The sequence below is a fragment of the Megalobrama amblycephala genome, linkage group LG3 (genome assembly GCF_018812025.1).
Source record: "Megalobrama amblycephala isolate DHTTF-2021 linkage group LG3, ASM1881202v1, whole genome shotgun sequence".
Lineage (NCBI taxonomy): Eukaryota > Metazoa > Chordata > Actinopteri > Cypriniformes > Xenocyprididae > Megalobrama > Megalobrama amblycephala.
In genome coordinates, this window is record NC_063046.1 from 17,190,592 (window position 1) to 17,205,512 (window position 14,921).

Genomic DNA, 14,921 nt, shown 5'->3' on the forward strand with positions numbered 1-14,921 from the left:
ATAAAAAAATTCTGCCACATTTAAAAGAAAAACATTTATACTACGCAAAAAAAGTATTTTGTACGCTCGCACCTTCCTTAATGATGTCAATGATGTCATCTGCATTGAAACTGAGCTCATCTGTGTCTTGGGCGTCGTATGCATAAAGGGCTTTACATTGAGGCACCTGGGGCTTCGGCTTGGGGGCCGGTTTGGGCCGACCACCTCCTGGAGCGGGCCTGTTGGTGGACTGTCTGTGGGCCCTTAGGGAAAAGAGCAGAAGACATGAACAGATGGAATTTGCATGTGATGTTTCTAACATTGCAGCAACCATGGGAACATGCTTCTACAAGTGAAGGTAAGTGTGAAGTCAACTGTGCTCTTGAAGAAGCATAGCTGTCGTGAGAGGGTTAGCTGTCTGATTTTGTGGTGTTAGTTCATGTGTTCCCCAATAGGTGGCGACAGATTCACATTTATCCACAGAGGGACTGTCAGTCTGAAATAGTCTACATTTCCAAAATAGACTTAATTCAGTTGATCCTCCACCTTACTTTTAAGATCAGAATTTTTTTTTCCCCAGCTGTTGCAACGAAGGGCCATTTGTTAGACCTTCGGCCTTCATGATGTGTCTGAGTCGACCCTCATCATGACTACAACAGAGAAAATGGTAGAAAATGCCCAATCCAAAGTCCTTAACCTTGCTGACGTTAAATGCTCTCTCATATAAATAGCTATTCACAATCTGATCTCCATTCAGTAACACACTATTGTTCAAAAGTTTGGGGTCTGTCAGATTTATTTCTTTTTTTTAAAGAAAATAATACTTTTATTCAACAAGGATGCATTAAATTGATCAAAAGTTACAGTAAAGACTCTTACATTGTTAAAGACTGCACTTTTATCAGGGTTTCCACAAAAAAATAAGCATTGATAATAATAATAAATGTTTCTTGAGACACTGGAGTAATGATACTGAAAATTCAGGAATAAATTACATTTTAAAACATTAAAGTAGAAAAGTGTAGTATCAATTCACAATATTACTGTTTGTACTGTATTTTTGATCAGATAAATGCAGCTTTGGTGAACATAAATCTTACCAACTCCAAACTTTTGAACGGTAGTGTAAATTAAAATTGAATCTATAAAATGTGATAGTTTTATGTAAGGAACTGGAAATCCAAAACAAGGGTGGATTTGAAGTTGGGCATCTCTGGTGTTGATCTATCACTAATCAAATGAACCACAACCACTGCCACCTAACAGAAACTACACATGCTCAGACTCACATTCCTCCATTGCCAGACGGTTGTCGATTTCTGCTACGGTAAAGAGATACATGCATGTTACATTCAAACACAGCTCACTATTTTGTTTGCATGGATAATGTCTGGTAGATGAGCTTCAGCTATGCATCTAGCAATTAGACAAATGTTAACCATCTTCAGTGATGAGATTGTTGTTAGCTATATCATTTGAAATGTGTGTGCTGTGTCCTCTCACCCTGCAGCCCCTTGGTCTGGAACTTTGAGGAAATCCATGTTGGGTTGCTGGGGTGCCTGTCTGCTGCCTCTGTCCTTGAGCTGACTGACATTAGTAGGCAGGAACGGACGGGCTGTGTTTCCTGATGTCGGCCTCTGATTGCTGTGATGTTGCGAGTTCCTCTGATTGGCAGCGTGATTTGCATTCTTCAGCCCTCCGTTTTGGTGAGCAACTGCTAGTGAACACATGCTTGCTCATTAAATTAAATGGAAAATTAGGATAGTTGATAACAGTACTAGTTGAATGGAATAATGTACCTGGAGGGCCGGGTGCGACTCGTGTTGGGGTGTGGTGGTGCGTCCTGGACGTGTTGGGGCGGCTTTGAGTGACACCCTTCTTAGTAGGACCTGAATGAGGATTGAATTTGGGTGTATGAGAACATTCAATGAAGTAGTATTAAATGATATTGTGAATAAAACACAACACGAGTCATCACTCACGTGAGTTTTTGGGCAAACCCGGTCCAATGCTGACCTGCAGCATTTTGTTTGAGGGTCGTAGCACAGCTACGTCCCCTTGACCTTGGATGAACTGCACCTGTCTGGATCCTCCGGCATTCCAGGGTCCCCAGCCATCTTTCTTCAGTTTCATTTCCAGCCTGCAGGTCCAATCACAGTCTTTCATTAGCATACAGTGGCCGCTAAACATTCTTGGACAAAAAGCTTGAAATCATAGCAAAATGCCATTTATTAAAATAAAAATAATAATTTTATTTGAAAATATAACAATATAACCAAATATAAAGACAACTGAAAGTAAATAATTTCACGAAAAAGGAATTTGTTGTTAGGTATGTAGACTACCATTCAAAAAAGTTTGTGGTCAGTAAGATATTTTGAAATATTATTGCTTTTATTCAGCAAGGATGCATTAAATTGTTTAAAAGTGACAAAAAAAAGTGTCAAATAGACAAAAGTGATTTTATAATGCTACAAAAGATGTATATAAATGCCGTTCTTTGAACTGTCTATTCATCAAAAAATCCTAAAAAAAAAAAAAAATGTATCAAGGTTTTCACAAAAATATTAAGTAGCACAACTGTTTTCAATATTGAAAAAAAGAAGAAATGTTTCTTGGGCACCAAATCAGCATATTAGAATGATTTCTGAAGGATCATGTGACACTGAAAACTGGAGTAATGATGCTGAGAAAAAAAAATAAATAAAATAAATCAACTTTGCCATCACAGGATTAAAATACATTTTAAAATACAGTACAGTCCAAAAGTTTAGAACCACTAAGATTTTTAATGTTTTTAAAAGAAGTTTTGTCTGCTCACCAAGGCTACATTTATTTAATTAAAAATACAGTAAAAAACAGTAATATTGTGAAATATTATTACAATTTAAAATAACTGTGTACTATTTAAATATATTTGACAAAGTAATTTATTCCTGTGATGCAAAGCTGAATTTTCAGCATCGTTACTCCAGTCTTCAGTGTCACATGATCCTTCAGAAATCATTCTAATATGCTGATTTGCTGCTCAAGAAAGATATTCAATGTTGAAAACAGTTGTGTACTTTTTTTTTCAAGATTCCATGATGAATAGAAAGTTCAAAAGAACAGCATTTATCTGAAATACAAAGCTTCTGTAGCATTATACACTACCGTTCAAAAGTTTGGGGTCAGTAAGAATTTTTATTTTTATTTTTTTGAAAAGAAATTAAAGAAATGAATACTTTTATTCAGCAAGGATGCATTAAATCAATCAAAAGTGGCAGTAAAGACATTTATAAATGTTACAAAAGATTAGATTTCAGATAAACACTGTTCTTTTGAACTTTCTATTCATCAAATAATCCTGAAAAAAAAATATTGTACACAAATATTTTGTACAATTGTACACATTAAATGTTTCTTGAGCAGCAGATCAGCATATTAGAATGATTTCTGAAGGATCATGTGACACTGAAGACTGGAGTAATGATGCTGAAAATTCAGCTTTGCCATCACAGGAATAAATTACTTTGTGAAATATATTCAAATAGAAAACAGTTATTTTAAATTGTAATAATATTTCACAATATTACTGTTTTTACTGTATTTTTAATTAAATAAATGTAGCCTTGGTGAGCAGACGAAACTTCTTTTAAAAACATTAAAAATCTTAGTGGTTCCAAACTTTTGGACTGTACTGTATATCAAAATAAAAAATGGTTATTTTAAATTGTAATAATATTTCACAATATGAATGTTTTTTTTCTTTCTTTTTTTATCAAATAATTATAGCCTTGGTGAGTGTGAGAGACTTCTTTCAGAAACATTAAAAACAAAATCTTACTGACCCCAAATTTTTGAACGGTATTATATATATATTGATATATTTATGAAATAAATTAAATCAAATTATAAAATAAATTATAAAAACAACAGATTTGGACAGATACTAAAAAAAAAAATCATCTTATGTTTTAATCTGTTTAATTTTTCTTAATTAAAATATTTTATTCATTAAAAAAAGCATGCCTTTGCAACACTACTTTAAAGATATTTTAACCTACGTGGTGCTAAATTTGAGAGGTAGTTTTTTTTGCGTTCTCTCTTCGTATCTGCGTGCCAGTAAACTGATGAACTCCGTCTTGAATACACACTCCAGCAGGCTGTCATACTCCTCCTCGTGCAGGATCATGAAGTCATCCTGCATTGTGCTGTAGGAGAGACAAATGTCTTTTCAAGACCTGAAATATCCACATTTGTTCGAATCATTCAACATGAGCACAGCCTTTCAGTTCAGGTAACACGTCTTGAGGCACTTTTGGGGGTTTCCACAGACACAAAGGTTGTCGGCTCACAAAAAAAAAAAAATGCAAGTGATACGGGGGCTGTTGGGAGTTTCTGTGTCTGGGACACATGCAGAGATGCCCTGCTTCACCCAATAAACTTAAGTCTTTTCTAATGAGTTTTTTACAAGGTATACTCTCCCTTCCCAGCAACACCTGGTTCACATTATTGACAACCCCCCACACAAAAAAAACGAAGTATGCAAGGTTGTGGGGTGCTGGTACCTCTTCCTTTGTCCTTATTTGTAAGATCTTTAGGTTTCTTTGACAGAGTTCTAGATGTTTGATCATTTCCAGGGAACACCAAAAAATGTACTATAAATGTACAAGACTTTGTATTTCACAGACCCTCTCGATTCAACATGTGTTAAATAACACAGGGCAGACAGAGGCTCTAACATCTAGACTGGACCTTTGATGTTTCTACGCCTATAATTCTGCAGATGGTTATCCAAGGCATTATGGGACTGCATTCAGGGCTTAAAAATACAGGCTCTGTTTTACACATGGGAGGGAAGCCGCAGCTCTTTTGGCTCATTGTGGCTGAACACAGTGTTTTTTAATAAAAGTTCCTATTCAAAAAAAAAGTGCCATATCACATTGAGTGCTAAGGTTTGTTGTAGCTTGCCATTACATTAATTGAACTGACTAAGTTTGTGTGGTGGTGATGTACCTGAAAGAAACAGCCAAAATCTTCTCTACATCAATTTTGCGCTTCAGGACCTCTTTCACAAGCCCTTTCTCTGGCCCCTGCTTCACCTTTTCTCTTCCAATCAGGTAGACAGATTTAGGGGTGAGGATCAGGTCTCTCTTGATGCTCTGAACAGATAAAAAAAACATCCATAAATACATATAAATACTACATGTCATGTGCTAAAAATGGTCACTGATACTCAGGCACATCTGTGCGCTAATTTTTGCATGCGCACCTTAAACCGCCGGTCGAATTTGTTGACTTTGTCTGCAAAATCAATCTTCTCCCTCTTGCCCACAAACTGCCTGAGCTCAGGCCGGTCATCCATACCCAGGTAATCGCCCACAAAGTTTCTGTTCAAGCTGTGCCTTCTTCTCTCCTTCCTGTTCAGCAGCAGATCAGAGGCTGGAAGAAGACAGAATGAATCTTCAGTGTTATTCTCAAAGAGCTTTAGTTCTTGTGTCATGTATAAAGCATGAGACATCAGTGAAGAGCATGCTTGACATTAAATAAGAGAGATGTGATGCGTAAAGAAAATAAGAACAATTAAAGTACATTTCATATGTGAACTGAATTTGAGCATCATTTATAAAGCTGTAATTTTTGTCAAGTTAAACAAAAATTCTGAAAATATTTAATTATGTGTATGTAGGATATATAAAATGCTAGCTATAAAATTAGCAGGAAAAGGAGTTAGCCATTTTATTGCAAAAATGTTTAAAATGTAATTTCCTTCACAGAATTTGAGATGAACAATTGGAGATGTGGTGGAAATTACATGTGTTACATAAAAAACATGATGGTTCGGGAAAAAAAAAAAAAAAAAAACAGAATTCTGCTTGGTTTAATGTACACTACTGTTCAAAAATTTGAGTTTGCAAAGATTTTTTTATGTTTTTGAAAGAAGTCTCTTATTCTCAAGGCAGCATTTGTTGGATTAAAATGCAGTAAACAGTAATATTGTGAAATATTACAATTTAAAATAACCGTTTACTATTTTAATACATTTTAAAATGTACTTTATTCCTGTGATCAAAACTGATCACAGGAATAAAGCATTTTACCATCATTACTCCAGACTCCAATGTCACATGTTCTTTCAGAAATCATTCTATTATGATGATTTGTTGCTCAAGAAATATTTTTTATTATTATCAATGTTAAAAACAGTCATGCTACTTAATATTTTTGTGGAAACCATGATACACATTATATCAGGATTCTTTGATAAATAGAAAGTTCAAAAGAAGAGCATTTATTTGTAATAGAAATCTTTTGTAACATTATAAAAGTCTTTACTGCCACTTTTGATCAATTAAGGGTGCGTTCACACTTGTCATGTTTGGTTCGATTAACGAACCCTGGTGCGATTGCTCGGTTAGTGCGGTTCATTTGAACATATGTGAACGCTGCCATCCGAACCCTGGTGCGCACCAAACAAGCGGAACGAGACCGCTGAAAAGATGGGTCTCGGTCCGCTTCCAAACGAACTCTGGTGCGCTTCGAATGATATATGAACGCAACACGGACCAAAGACATGTAACCGAACCAAAAACAAGAAGACGAGACCCTAAAAAGGACAAAATCCTCACGCATGTCGGTTTTTATCGTCATAGTCGCGAGTTTGCCCATCACAGGCATCAGACGCGCGTCTCCATACAGCAGATCACTTGTGTGTGTGACGGATGGATTCCCGCCGGGGTTTTGACTACTTTACACATTTTATAAGCTCTTCACGAGTTCCCAGCTGGCCAGAATACCATCACATGCAGGCTACGCACCGCTATGCACACACAACGAGCGCATTTACCTCAGAAAAACAGCACTGTTTTGGATGTTCGGTAAGTTCCGTCTCAAAATAGGCAATACGTCATAAAATCCGACCAATCACGTTGTGAATGCATCCCTATGCCATAAGGTTCGGTATCTTTTGGTTCGGTGAAAAAATTGCCAATGTGAACGCTAACCGGACCAGGACCAAATGTTTTTTTTTCTTCTTTGGTCCGAACCAAATGAAACCAAACGAACCGAGCTACAAGTGTGAACGCACCCTAAATGTATCCTTCCTGAATAAAAGTATTGATTTCTTTCAAAAAATCTTACTGACCACAAACTTTTGAACGATAGCGTATGTCCCAGTGGCGGCTGGCCAATAGAGGGCGCTAGGGCGCCGCCCTCCCTGAACCACACACGCAAAATAATAATCATATAAATTATTTAAATGTATATTTGTATGATGTAATATATTAGAAAATCATCTGTGGAAAATATTTTTTTTCACAATCACCATATGTCCTCTCTGTGTGCACCACTCAATTTCAGCTGAGGGGCAATCGAGAAATCGCCCAAAGGAGGCGGGTCTTTGTAGAATTTAGTCAAATACCTATTCAATATATAAATATATTCAAGATGTGACATAAAATTTAGCCAATCAGCGTCCTCAATTCTTATCTGCAATGGGCGATTTTTTTGTCGCCCCCAAACTGCTCAAATGAGGGCTTGGCCAGTAGTGGCGCGATTCAATGCATTCTCTTTGGGTTCCGGGAGGGCTCGCACTAACGTGCTTTCGTCATCATACGTAACCTTAACTTGTGCTGCGATTGGTGGACACAAACATACTTCTATTAATATTTTTTTTTTATGCTGAAGTGACATCCAGTAATTTCCTCAGTGCATTATTTACACTTCACAGATATATTCTCCATCTGCAAATGTTAGAAAGTCGAGAAAATATTTCCATTTTGCAGTCAGTCGTGGACGAGCCTTCAGCAAGCACAACCTTTCGTGGACGAGCGCCGCTGCGCGCATGCGCGCCAAACAGACGGAGTTCAATATGAGTAAAACACATTTTGCTAAAAATATTTGTAGTTGAAAATTCGTTTTTGTTGGCGAACATAATTATGCCATATGTAGAATTTTGAAAATACAACTAAGTGTATTTGTACGATAGCAGTAACTGTGTAAAGTGACTGTTGTAGGGTATTTAAATAGACTGTTTAGTGTATTTAACTTCTGCTTTAAAAAACATTTTGTTTTTAGATTGTAAAGTTACAATTTTAGAATATAGCCTAGGCCTAATGTGATTTGATCCCTTTTTTGCACATAATATAGCATGTACTACACAGTTACATTCATGTTTGTTTTATAGCCTTCAATATGAACATTGTTTCTAGGACAATATTGGGCAGGATGTAATTTTTTTTTTTAAATTAAATACAGATTTTTTTTTTAGATCCCAGCCCTATGGCATGCTTTAAATAATGAATTTTCCATGTTTTAGATAAGCGGTAATGATACATTATTATATCACTTGTTAAATGATTATTTAACAATTAGCCTATTCATTCCTGCATTTCTAAAACAAAAAATGTTTGCGCCCCACCAAAAATTTTTTGCACCAGCCGCCACTGGTATGTCCATAACTGGACACTGTTAATAGCTAAACTAAATACGAGTGAGAGTGTAAAAAGTATTTTAAAGGTGATAGAGAGGATTTTTTCGTCGACTGAGAATCCAAAGACTGTTACTGAGTTTTTGAAATGAGCGCATGCGTAAGAACAGCCCCCCTCCTTCACAACACATTTCAAAGGAACGCCTCCCAAAACTCGTAAACACTCGTATTGGAACACGAGTGTTTATCACCGGCATTCGCTGTGTCGTGTTTTTTGGATTCATTATGTCGGACTCACCGCAGGTAACTCATAATCTGCAGTTGTTACTCCTGTCTCCTGACAAAAACACTGCATGCGGCGCCTGTAGAGTATGGAAAGTTACTGGAGCGCGCAGCCACGCTCGTCTCTCAAAAGGAACGTCACGGCAGTGATTGACAAGCCAGAGGGCCAATCATCGCGTAAACGATTGGCTGATGTTTTTAAGGCCCTACCTCGTGCACAGATGATGTATATTAATATTATTACTTTCGGTGCACCTAATAAATAGTCTTTTATCAGTTAGTAAAGACAGTTTCAAGTAATATTGCAAAAATGTATAAAACAAAACATCCTCTTTAGCACCTTTAATAGAATTTTTAAACCAAAACTGGGCCAAAAGGGCCTGTAGCTGAAACACCCAAACATGAACACTCAAGACAGGGTGTGAGGTTTTTGGTGTTTTTCTTTTTGCCTTTGTGTGTGTATTATTACTTTTAAACATAATAACAGCAATTCAGCTAAAAGCAGCAGTTGAGGTCAGAATCCAAAGATACACAAGGGAAAAACCTAACTGTGACACATTCTGCCATGTAAAACAACATTGATTTCCCTTTTCTTAAAACATCTTTGTTCCCGGGTGCTTTTATGTGACGTGCAGAACTTTAACCTCATTCAAACTATCCGTCTGAAGGTTGAACTCACCGTCCTCTCTCATCTGAACATATTTCTTGCGTGCACAATATTTCCTCCAGGCCGTCTGAATGGATCTGGCATAACCGTCGAATTTGCGATCTCTCGTCTCCTCCAGCAGGAACAGCTGTAAATAGAATATAATGCAAGTTGTATACATGAATCAACTAAACTCACAATATATCCTTCTGAAAAATTCTAAAAAATGATGCACTAAATACACACTGTTACCGATTTAACTAATAGTGCATATAACAATAGTGAATAGAGCTGCACAACCCTGTCCATTACACTAAAGGTCACTCGTCATTGGAGCTTATGACACATAGTGGGTTCAGTCTGTTCTGCAGCAACTTCTCTATTTCTATTTCAGATTTTATATTTCTCTTTCTCAGTAAGCAGCAGTGCCAAAATCCCATAATGCTCTGAGCACTGTGTAGCTCCACTGTGCTTCCTGTGTGTCCTCAGAACACACTGACACAGCTCTGCTGCACTGTAGACTAAACATCAGATCCTATCATTATCATAGAGGCCTGGCACGGCTTCTCTCTCACACACACACACACACACACACACACAAACGGCTGGCACAGGACGAAATATAAGCAAATACACAAAGAAATCCCTCTTTGGCTTCCATGCCACACACTAACAAACAGACACAAACCACCCACTGATAATTATTTTCATTTTATTGCCAATAACTGATAGGGGTGAATTCAGGTTGATTGGGACACTTTTTCCAATTAATCTCAATAGCAAAAAGTGTCCCAAGTCACCCTGAATTCACCCTAAATGACAGATTTATACTAATTATTTTGTTTTGTTCAAATAAATGAAAAAAAAAAAAAAAAAAATCACTTTAATGCAGGCCTCACTGAGCCATTGGATTTTATGAAAAATATCATTGAAGATGAATGAAGGTCTTACATATGTGGAATGACATGAGGGTGAGTAATTAATGGCAGAATTTTCATTTTTGGGTGAACCAACCCTTTAAAGATATCTGGATCTTAATTGTCTTTGTTAATGTTTTTTTTATTGTAGTTTTGTGGTAAAATACCTGGACATTTCTTAGAAATGTTTATGAAATAAATCAGAATGTTAGGATGTCTCATGCAAACACTGTAAGACTCATCTTCAACAGCTCTCAGTAGGATCAAAGAGTTCATTTTGGCAGAGCGACTACTACTACACACACACACACTCTCTCTCCCACTAAAGAAATTCCTGTAGTCATTAACTAATTACTTAGTATCTGCACCTTATCTCAGAAGGAGTTTTGTTTTGAAAGGCAAGGCAGTTCAAATCTGGTCCCTCCTATATTTAATATTACTCTCTCTCTCTGTCTCTCTCTCTCTCTCTCTCTCTCTCTCTCTCTCTCACACACACACACACTGAAAAGGCCATGTTTTAAAACCTACATGCCAAAGTCACACATCTCTGGATAATCTGGTGCATTCATGCTGAGCCACAGAGCCTTATACTGTGTCTCTATGTATACGTGTGTACATCTAAATGTCAACAGTGAGATCACAGCACATCCACAAGCAGTGCTTTCATAAGCAAGCTGGGAAAAAAGCAGTGGAAAAAGCAAAGCTGTCTTGGACATAACAGAAGCAGCTTTACCACAGCACTGCAGTTGTGTATCAGATCCAGAGTAATGTTGACCTAACGGTGCTGACGTGGGACCGGCCCAGTATCCCTCCTCCTTCCCTGCTGACTGCCCACTATTCATCAACCCACTCTGAGCTGAGCTGATGTCTGCCAGACAAAGGCTGACTCTTACACTTCACCTCTCTCTTGCCATTACGGCACAACTCAAATGTTAAATCTTGAAAAACAATATTCAACATGCTGCTGATAGGAAGGCTTGTGTCAAGTGTTGCTATATTGTCGCTAATACGATACGTTTCATCTTTAAAAAATTTTCTGAATAGTGCATATTGTAGAGCAGTCCAAAAGTATATGGACACTTACGCAATATTTAAAAGTGTATTAGCGCCATTGCGTTACAATGAAATATTAAAAAAAGTGGCATTTACACTACTGTTTAAATGTTGGGGTCAATAAATTATTTTTATTTTTTTTGAAGAAAGTGAAACTTTTATTCAGCAAGGATGCATTAAATTGAATGCTTATGGATGTGGCAATTACAGGATTCAAAGAATCCTGAAAAAAAAAAAAAAATGTATTAAGGTTTCCACGAAAATATTAAACGTTTTTTTACAAGATGTAATATAAATCTAAAGTGTCCCCTGAATGTGTCTGTGAAGTTTCAGCTCAAAATACCCCATAGACTTTTTTAAAATAATTTTTTAACTGCCTATTTTGGGGCATCATTAACTATGCGCCGATTCAGGCTGCGGCCCCTTTAATTGCTCGCGCTCTCCGCCCCCCCAGAGCTCTCGACTCGCAAGTACGGTATTTATTTGGATGTTTACATTTGATTCTGAATGAGTTTGATAGTGCTCCGTGGCTAAAGCTAACATTACACACTGTTGGAGAGATTTATAAAGAATGAAGTTGTGTTTATGAATTATACAGACTGCAAGTGTTTAAAAATAAAAAAAATAGCGACGGCTCAATTTTCATTTCGATGGCACCTTTAAGTAACGCAACCAAATCAGTATGTTAGAATGATTTCTGAGGGAACATGTGACACTGAAGCTTGGAGTAATGGCAGCTGAAAATTCAGTGGTGTCATAAGGAATAAGTTACATTTTAAAATATATTAAAATAGAAAACAGTTTTTAAATTTTAAAAATATTTCACAATATTACTGTTTTTACTGTATTTTTGATCAAATAAACAACTGGGGTGAGCATAAGAAACTTTATTTTTGCTTTTTTTTATTGAAGCTTTTCAACAAGAAAGATTAAAAAAAGAAATAAAAAGGGAAAAGATAAATCAGCATTTGTTCCGACCCTAAACCTTTGAACGGTACTGTATTTTGAAGAAAGACGACACAAGCCACTGTTCGTTTTAAATGATAAAACTAAACCTTTTGGCTATGAATCTTAATGTATGGCCACATTAGACTGTGTTACAATCACTTTTACTCATAAGCATGTGAATGTGGGAGAGTCGGAGCACAAAAAAAAAAGTGCACAAAAGGTTTGAATTCTGTCACGTGAAGTCTTGTAGTGAAAAGACGTTTGACTGACAGAGGATCAAAATGTGAAATACTGACTTTTCAAAGTGGATTAGACATTGCATTGGACATGATATCATATCCTGTTGATGAAAAAATTTAACTTATCCAAACATGTCCGGTCTTACCGACTCAGGGGCTTTGATGAAGATTTTGGTATGTCCGAGCTGATACTGGTCTTGGTCCATGTTTACGGAGCGCAGGAGATGCAGCACACCCTGCTTCTCATCCCCCCGCCATGTTGGCCACGACTCTTTTGTCAGAATCGCATACCTGAGACAGAAAAAGAGAGAGAAGATGAGGAAGCTTGCACCATTCGGAGAATGAAATCACATTTGATTAAAGGACGTATTTTTAATTCATATAAAAGTACAAAACGCTCAGTTGAGTCTTCTAAAGTGGAGCCCTGTGTAAATATACTGTATGCAGTCTGGGTGTGCAAGATAAACACTTGTAGGGTGGAGTAAAAAATATAAAACCAATAAAACGTTAAATAACACACCAAAAGATGATTCAGGGTTTTACTTTATGTAAAAAGTTAATAACCCAATGAAGCATGTGAAGTAATTGGTGTCATAATGGAAGAATTAGACCCTTAAACCAACACTATGATAGAGGAAACTGTCCAACTATTGGCCCGTAACAGAAGAGTAACCAAAATTCATCAGTATAAAAGTACTATAACACACTACCAACTCCCTTCCTTCTCTTTGTGAAGCTGTTTCTTGTGAAAATGCGGTGTCTTCTTATTGGATCGCATAATTGTAATGCCAGATATGAGCAGATATGTTCTCATTCCATGATGCTGTAAAAAGAGCTCCTTGTCAGTCTTTAAAGATGATTTTGAAATTAGTCTTTACCTGTTCAAGAACTTGCGGAAGATTCTTCTGTAAGCATAGCCGGCACGTCTTACTCTTATATTCTCTTTCAGTCCCAGATACTCCACCTGGTGCTTCACTCTAGTGAGAGAGATGGAGAGGAAGGAAGGAAGGAAGGAAAGTAGGAAGGAAAGTTGGTTAATATTTACAGCAACAAGTCAAAAAATACCTTCACAGTAATTCTTCTCAGCCTGTTGCAATTTCATGGACAAATAAGGCATTTCTGGTGGTTTTTCCATCAGCCTTTCCTAAATAAATGACTGAATAAATGCAAATCTCATGGATACACATCCTGAGAATGAAGTGTGTGCGCTAATTATACTTCCTAACATGAACAATGCTCACAAACCCTCATAACAGGAAGACCATTAGAGCCTGAACAATACAACGTGCCGGATCAGAACATTTCATTCCACATTTCATTCCAAAAAACAAAACAAAAAAAAAACAACTATGGTGAAAGAGGAAAAAGGCTGGAAAAGTAAACAAAGAACAACCACAATGAGAAATAAAATCTCAATCCATGTTGCTATTTTAAATTTCTCTGTGATTTTCTGCAGAAGTGCCATGACTTGTGAAAACACAAACAAGCTCAGATGTCTCAAAGGCAGAAGCTACTTAGTGAGGATGTTTTCCTCTCAATGTAATGTTTTTTTACTTCATTATGAATAATGGGCACTTTAACAGAATATAATAGTTTAATAGGAAATCTCAGCTATATCCATTATAATATCAGTTTCCTGTATAATTGTTACACATCACTGACAAAGATTTAAGAGACTTTTGAATGGATGTGAATTCAACTTGGCCGTAATCTCTCACCTGCTCTCCTCCCAGTCTTTGGGCTTCTTGGTCTCATTGGGTTTAATACAGCGGATGTAGTGAGGTGTACACTTCATCAGGGTGCTCACCAGGTCATTGGCTTGTTTCTGCCATTAGAAAGAAACAGAGAGGATGTGAAAACACCAAACCATTTAATCTACACATTCAAAATGATTTAGTTATATGAACCTGCAGATGACACTCAACTCACCTTGATTTTACTCCCTGCAGTAGTGGGTCTGCCTTTTTTCTCTGCATTAAGGTTTTCTGAGAACAGGGCACGGATGAAAGGTCTAACAAAGAGAATCAAACCAGGCAGGAATGATGTGAAAGAAGAATACAGCATATGAAATACAGACTGTAATAGACAGGAATGTTTTTAATCGTGTCTCTCCGCTGCAGACCAAGGTCATCACTCGAATTCCTGCAGGCCACAGTGCACATTGTTTAGACGTTCATCATCACTGGGAAAGGGTAAGAGTTTGAATACTTGTGGTTTTTAATCTCTAGTGCTCACTAGCCGATAGCCTCACTTTCTCCTGAATGAGCTTTTTACTAAGCTTATAGATTGGTTGGTTGGTGTTTTAAGGACATGCCAGGCAGCTTCTTTGGCTATTTTCATTGCAAATAACAGGTTGTACTATAAAACAGCAATTTAAAAAACTATATAATGTTTTTAAAGTTTGCTTTAGATAAAAACCTCTGTAAAAACATTCTACTAAATTGTAT

General features: G+C 36.9%; 1 protein-coding gene across 6 annotated transcripts in view; it reads right to left on the minus strand.

Moving 5' to 3' along the window:
* The window catches only part of myo1ea (myosin IEa), a 59,941-nt gene that overhangs the window by 2,082 nt on the left and 42,938 nt on the right, over positions 1–14,921 (minus strand). Inside the window, exons 16-28 of one of the 6 annotated variants that reach the window (XM_048184333.1) lie at positions 14,404–14,485; positions 14,193–14,299; positions 13,353–13,451; positions 12,621–12,765; positions 9,351–9,465; positions 5,234–5,403; positions 4,978–5,123; positions 4,026–4,172; positions 1,962–2,119; positions 1,779–1,868; positions 1,483–1,693; positions 1,269–1,298; positions 73–242 (exon numbers count right to left, since the gene is read on the minus strand). In XM_048184333.1, the coding sequence (XP_048040290.1) occupies positions 73–242; positions 1,269–1,298; positions 1,483–1,693; positions 1,779–1,868; positions 1,962–2,119; positions 4,026–4,172; positions 4,978–5,123; positions 5,234–5,403; positions 9,351–9,465; positions 12,621–12,765; positions 13,353–13,451; positions 14,193–14,299; positions 14,404–14,485 (1,670 nt within the window). Of the gene's footprint in view, positions 1–72; positions 243–1,268; positions 1,302–1,482; positions 1,697–1,778; positions 1,869–1,961; positions 2,120–4,025; positions 4,173–4,977; positions 5,124–5,233; positions 5,404–9,350; positions 9,466–12,620; positions 12,766–13,352; positions 13,452–14,192; positions 14,300–14,403; positions 14,486–14,921 lie in introns of all 6 variants that reach the window. The other 5 variants (XM_048184331.1, XM_048184332.1, XM_048184330.1 and 2 more) reach the window with 5 other exon arrangements.